This window comes from Hippopotamus amphibius, chromosome 12 (assembly GCF_030028045.1).
Source record: "Hippopotamus amphibius kiboko isolate mHipAmp2 chromosome 12, mHipAmp2.hap2, whole genome shotgun sequence".
Taxonomy (NCBI): domain Eukaryota; kingdom Metazoa; phylum Chordata; class Mammalia; order Artiodactyla; family Hippopotamidae; genus Hippopotamus; species Hippopotamus amphibius.
Genome location: NC_080197.1, coordinates 28,033,821 through 28,040,557, shown reverse-complemented (window position 1 = coordinate 28,040,557; position 6,737 = coordinate 28,033,821). Strand labels below are relative to the sequence as shown.

The 6,737-nt window shown below is 46.9% G+C and overlaps 1 protein-coding gene across 1 annotated transcript; it reads right to left on the bottom strand.

Annotated features, from left to right (window-relative positions):
- Positions 1–2,162: 2,162 nt before the first annotated feature.
- On the bottom strand, positions 2,163–6,009 carry DEFB124 (defensin beta 124). Its single transcript, XM_057704249.1, has 2 exons — positions 5,726–6,009; positions 2,163–2,366 (listed from the first exon to the last, which is right to left on the bottom strand). The coding sequence occupies exons 1-2, from the start codon at positions 5,847–5,849 to the stop codon at positions 2,212–2,214; spliced, it is 279 nt and encodes a 92-aa protein (XP_057560232.1). The 5' UTR covers positions 5,850–6,009; the 3' UTR covers positions 2,163–2,211.
- Between the last annotated feature and the right edge of the window lie 728 nt (positions 6,010–6,737).

Sequence of the window (6,737 nt, the reverse complement as noted above, 5' to 3'; positions counted from 1 at the left end):
CAATCACACGGCCTGTGGCCTGTACGTGGCAGAGTACAAACTTGAGTCTGTTTGACTCCTCACTCCTAGAAATCATCACCATCTTCTCTGCAAGAAGGTCACAGATTCCTTTGCACTATGTCTGGGAGTCTACAAAGAAAACACAGTTTCTTTATTCTTTGTAAAATAACAGGGGGGAGGTGTCTGAGTGCAGAACTAAATTTAGTTCAATCCAGTTTAATTCAACAATTTAAATAGTCTCTTGAGGTTTCTTGAGTTCTGAGGGACTTAGTCTCTTTGGTAAAACTGCTCAGGGTTTCAGATGCCTCCCTTCCTCTCCCTGTTCCTCCCAAATATGGTGGCCAGGGTCAGAGTGAGGAGGTTCGATGGTCCGGTGCTGGCTGGCATCTGCTGGAGTCTGGATAGTTTGGGTCTGTCATTGAGAACATCCACTGCTCCCAGCTAAGGTCAAGTTGCTGGTGAACTGGTCTGGCCTCCCTCAGACTCATTGTCACTTCTTGTCAGCTCTCTGTGATTCTATGGCCATGTCTAGGGTTCTTACCTTATCCTCTTTCTAGGCTCTAGACACCAAGCCCACTTGGCCGCCACCACATTGGGTCCTAAAACAGACCCGCTGGCAATCAGTTCAATATCTAGGCCACCCAGAAACTAAGCAAGGTGAAGAGCCAAGACTGATGTTCCGGTGGTATGCTTTGTTATTAAATAATGCAGTGCTTCCCTCCTGGTTGGTGAAAACTGCTGCCCCAAGCCCTTGGGTATCTCCTCCACTCCAGCTGCTTCTGTCTGGCGTAGGGATCCCCAGATCCCTTTCACCAAAAACTGAAGAGTTAACACCTGGCACAGCAGGTAGCCTCTGACTGTGCTCCAGCCCCAGGCTCAGCATCCCTTCTGAGCTTAAGTAGTTTGAAATTCACCACTCCACTCTTAGCCTGGCTATGCAAGGTCCACTCTCTTATTCCAAGGCTACCCTGACCTTCTCCAAAAACTCTCAAAGGACAGTGAATAAGAGTCCTGCTGCCCTTGGCCTTCCCCTCAATTTATGCAACATGCCTGCCCCTTTCTGGGCTCAATCCCAGGGAGAAGGTGGGCCAACGCGGAGGGTCTTCTCCAATTCCGTTTCTCCCAAGCTCAAGTCTACTACAGAGGCTAAAACAGCTGGATACTTTCTTTCCCAGCCTCCCTTACATCAGGATTAGTCATGGGACACAGTTCTGGCCCATGAGAAGTAAGCAGAAGTCTGCTGAGGGGGGTTCCAGGGAAAGTTTTTGCTTTCTTGATACAAGTGAGAAACTACCCCATGCCAACCCCACTTCCTGCTTTAAACAACATGTTATGCCTGAAGTTTTGGTAGCCATTTGTGACCCACGAGGATCCCAGCTGTTAGCTTTTTTTTCGTGGTTGCTACCTACCTCCAGATTTCTTTTGATGTGAGAAATATAAGACCCTATAAGTTGCGTTTCCTATTTTTTCAGCCAAACACAATCCTGATACAGGGTTATTAGAATGCATGTCTGTCTACCTACCTCTCAGACCCTGCTCATGTTTTCTCCCTGCCTTGCTGTTCCCTCAGTTCCTTGGTCCTGGGAGAGGCTGACTTTTCCTCTGTCGCCTCTCCCTGCATATGTGAAAACTTCGCTTTCATAAAATCCTCAGTGGTCCTTTCTACATGGACAACCTCTTGAAATACTAACATAGAAGATAAACAAACAGAAAAATCTTTTCACTCTCAGCAGGCCCTGCCTTTTTAAGCCAAATGTACCATCTCATTCTGAATAGCAAAAGCTCATTATTATTAACTCTATTATTACCAGTTATTACCATTATTAACTCTTGCTGTCATTACTATTAACTCATTAGTAATTCTACCTTTCTTTTTGCATTCCTTCTATAAACTCCTAATCTCCTGATATTATCATTATCCCCATTTTACGGATGAGGAGACTGGGAAGGCTTATGGAAGTTGAGTAATTTTTCCGGAGCTGGACAGAGTGAAAGTGATACAGGCTGGACCGGAACCATTTACAATGGTCATTAATGCCCACTCTCCTCGGGCACCTTACTTCCCTCCGTCAACCATCCCTCCACTCCTCCCACACTCTGGACCTCCACCACCCCTCACCCCAGCCCCTGGGGGTGGCAAGGCAATGACAAGAGGAGACAGCTGGCAGCTTGCATTTTATTGGAGAGGAAGGGTGTCAGCCCCAGAACCAGCTAAACATTTTCAGGCTTGGAGGCCGGAGGCTTGAGTCCATAGGGTATACAGCACAGGGAGGCATCCGGGCACAGGTGCATGTAGGTTTCGTACTTCGTGCAGTAAGGCCGGCAGGCCCCGTAGCCCTTCCAGCACCGTTTGAATTCACTTCTCCCTATGCAGGGGAAGACCCCGGGTCACAGAGCCACCCAGGGGTTGCAAGTTAGATGACTGGTCACATTTACGCACAGATCAAGGTCACAGTTTAGACCACTGACCACAAGTTAGACCACAAGCTACCAGTTAGCTCTCTAGTCATTTGTTGGATAGACTCTAGTCATAGAGCAGCCCTCAGGTCACAAGTTAGGCCACAGAAAAGAGCTGTGACCACAGGTCAAGGATTAGGCTAGAGGTAACAGGCTAGACCAACTAGCCATAGATAACACAACCAGTTATAATTTAGACCACTGGTTACAAGTCAGAGACAAATTTCTCATGCAGGTTAACCCCCACCCCAAGTACCCTCTAAGCACTTTGCATAACAACAGTATCCGATAATAGTTTGTCTTATTATAATCCCAGTATATGGGTAAGGAAACCGAGGCACAGAAAGGTTAACAACTTTGCCCAAGTTCACACAGCCATTAAGGAGCAGAGCCAGCCTTCAAATCCAGGCCATCTGGCTCCAGAGTCCAGACTTGAATCCATTATTCAAACTGAACTGCACAGATAGGGACCTGTTTAATGTTAGGATTTAGTGAAGAAATTTCCAACCATGGGCCATGAAAAAGGTAAGGCTTTGGGTCAATATCCCCTCCAAGGGTCTTTGGTCACAGCACGGGGTGGGGCAGCTCCTTCATTTACTCATTCAGCAAACTTGGGGCACTGGGAGTACCACAGTGAACAAGGTGGCCATAGTCCATGCCCTCAGCTCACAGAGAAAGGAGTTAAAACTCAAGCAAATAAATACAACAAGTAGAGTTGCGTAAGTGCCCCAAAATAAGTGATCAGGGTGCTGTGATGCAATTAGGGCAGGTGTGGGAAGTGAAGAAAGATGAGGACCACTTAGGCCTGTTACAGTGATATTTCTAGATATATGACCCAGCAACTCGGAAGAACTGGGGCTGAGTGGTAAGTGGAGGGGAAAAGCTTCCCTGCCTCTCCCTGGATTAAAAGAGATCCCAAGGAATCCTCCCATGACATCTTGGGCCTACCCATAAGTGTCATTCAGCCCATCCTCATCCTGCCAAGGTAGAGAATCTCACAATGATACAGAGCTGGCATCAAAATCTATATGAGGCGGGGCTTCCCTAGTGGGGCAGTGGTTAAGAATCCACCTGCCAATGCAGAGGACACAGGTTTGAGCCCTGGTCCGGGAAGATCCCACATGCCGAGGAGCAACTAAGCCTGTGCGCCACAGCTACTGAGCCTGTGTTCTAGAGCCCTCGAGTCACAACTATTGAGTCCATGCGCTGCAACTACTGAAGCCCATGGGACAAGAGCCCATGCTCTGCAACAAGAGAAGCCACTTCAATGAGAAGCACGCACACCGCAACAAAGGGTAGCCCCTGCTCTCCACAACTACAGAAAGCCCGCGTGCAGCAATCAAGACCCAATGGAGCCAATAAATAAAAAAAACAATAAAAAAAATTTTTTTTAAAGAAATCTATTAAAAAAAATCTGGGCTTCTCTGGTGGCGCAGTGGTAAGAATCCACCTGCCATTGCAGGAGACACGGGTTCAAGCCCTGGTCCAGGAAGATCCCACATGCCACGGAGCAGCTAAGCCCGTGCACCACAGCTACTGAGCCTGCACTCTAGGGCCTGCAAGCCACAACTATTGGGCCCACGTGCCACAACTACTGAAGCCTGTGGGACAAGAGCCTGTGCTCCACAAGAAAAGCCACTGCAATGAGAAGCCTGCACACCACAACAAAGAGTAGCCCCCACTCCCTGCAACTAAAGAAAGCCCGTGCAGCTGCAACAAAGACCCAGTGCAGTCAATAAATAAATAAATAAATAAAATATAATTAAAAAAATCTGTATGAGGCAAAGAATCCACATTTCAGAGGGGGAATGCAGTGCAGTGGTTAACGGTGTTGTGTAAACCCAGCTCAAACCCCCTGGGCCCAAATCCCAGCTCTGCCATTTCCCAGCTGAGTGACCTTGGTCCCAGATTCCTCATCTGTACAATTCTCTTTCAGAGGGTGGTTATAGGGGATTTAATCACTTTAGCACAGTGCCAGGCACACACTCAATAAATGGAAAGCAAGGTTATCAGAATGACAGCTTACAGAGTTGGAGCACTCAGGGCTCATTCTAGGCAAACTCCTCTCATGTTTCAGATAAAGAAGGGAAGGGATTCGCCCAGCTTCTCCTAACCAGTAAGTGGTGGGTCTGGAACCAGAACCCAAGACCTTGACTCGCAGGCGACGACAGTTCCTATAACAACTACCCTTAACACATCATCACATTTCAACCTTCCAACAGCTCTGAGATACAGAAGTTATTATTGTCTCCTCCATGATCTGCTGTCCCCTCCTCATATCTTGGGACTTCACGTCCCTCCACTTTTCCTCTTGTGTGCCCCCCTCCAGCCTCCCCGGCCTCCTCACTGCTCCTCAAGCACATCTATCGCCTCCTGCCTGCCTGGTCCTTGCTGCTCCCTCTGCCTGCAGTGATCTCCTCCGTACTCTCACTGTAATCAGGTCTCTGCTCGAACTCACCTCCCGTAAAGTAAGAGATCTGAAATTTACTTCAAGATAGTTCACTGAGGAAGAGGGAGCAGGTGAATAGCAAAACAGCATTGGTTCAAGTTGACAACTATTGAAGTTGGGTGATGGATGCCTGGGTGTTTTTAGACTGTTTTTTGATTTATGTTTGAAACTTTCTAAGATAAAAAGGTCTCTTTTAAAAGCCATCATTGCATTATTCTCTATTTTTGCGTGTTTACATTTTTCCATAATAAAAAGTTCTTTTAACTTACCTTCTTTGTTGTATTATTCCCTCTACTTTCATGTACACTTGAAATGTTCCAAAATAAAAAAAAAATTTTAAAACAAGTATCAGAGGTCTTTTTCAACCACCCCCATCTGCTCTTCCATCACTCCCCATATGCACCTGACACACTAACCCCTTGTCTTATTTCTATTCTTCGTAGTATCAATACTTATCTCTACCTAATATATCGTGTGTTTATTTGGTCATTTTCTGTCTCACTGACTAAAAATATCAGCTCCATGAAAGCAAGAACGTTGTTTGCTTTCACCACTTGATTCCCGGAAACTGTAATAGTGCCTGGAACACAGTAAATATTTTCCTAATGAATATTTGTTGACTGAATCCCATTTTTAAAATGAGGAAACTGAGGTGCGGACTGATTTAGCAACTTGCTCTAAGCTGCCCAGCAAGTCAGTGGTGAGGCTAGAACTTAAACACTGGTATAGGCCTCCTCTGTCCCCCGGAAGCTGAGACCCTATCCCTCATTTCTAAACACACACACACACACACACACACACACACAGAGCTGATGTTACCTGACGGCACATGACCCAGGACCAGGAAAGCCACAAAAAGCAGAAGCAGCTGTGTCATAGCCACAGGGCTCTGGAGGGGGGCAGGGGCCACTGGGGAGAACACAAGAGAAGAAGAACCAAGCATGCCGAGTCTTGCTGCGTGTGGCCGAGCCTTTATTGGGCTGCAGATCAAGGCAGGAGTGTGGGCAGCAGGAGACCTAGGTGGGAGTCTGAGGCCCTGTGGTCCCAAGGATATAGCTGGATCTCAGCCAGGTAAGTGGGGAACGGATCAGCCGTACCACCTGGAGGTTGCCGAGCTTTGAAGCTGGGGACAGAATGTCCTGAAGCAATGTCTGGGTTCAGAAATTGGACATCTTCCCCACCTGAGAAGGTGGGGAAAGGCTTGGCTTCGGAGAGACCCAGTTCAACGCCAGCATCTCCCTCTAATCGCTGTGCTACTTTGGACAAGTCACTTAGCCTCTCTGAGCTCCAGGCTGTTATCTAGGAAATGATGACAAGCCCTCCTTGCAAGACTAAATACGTGGAGGTTCCCTTCCTATGCCAAAGACACAGGACCAGAGCCCAATGATGCATTCAAACAAGCATGTACAGTTGACATGCTTGGGGTTAGGGGCGCCAACCCTCAATGGCAGTCAAAAGTCCACCTGTAATTTATAGTTGGCCCTCTGTATCCACAGTTCTTCATATCCAAGGTTCCACATCTACAGATTCAACCAACCTCAGATCATGTAGTACTGCAGTATTTCCTACTGAAAAAAATCCTTGTGTAAGTGGACTTGCACAGTTCAAACTTGTGTTGTTCAAGGGCCAGCTGTATTTAGGCCTACTTGGAAAATGAGAAGAGTAATAATGAGTAAAAAAAGAGTAATAATAACCTCACAGAAAGTAATGGATACCTAGCTCATTTAGAGGATTAAAGGAAATAATACAATGGTTCTCAAAGTGTGGTACCCAGACTAGCAAGCAGCAGCAATACCTGGGGCTCGTTAGAAATGCAAATTCTCAAGCTCAG

Excerpts from the sequence above, each read along its gene's own strand:
- DEFB124 (XM_057704249.1), bottom strand. The coding sequence starts at position 5,849 with ATGCTTGGTTCTTCTTCTCTTGTGTTCTCCCCAGTGGCCCCTGCCCCC. Across the intron at positions 2,367-5,725 it reads CCTGGGTCATGTGCCGTCAG|GGAGAAGTGAATTCAAACGG; the intron begins GTAACATCAGCT and ends TCCCCTGCATAG.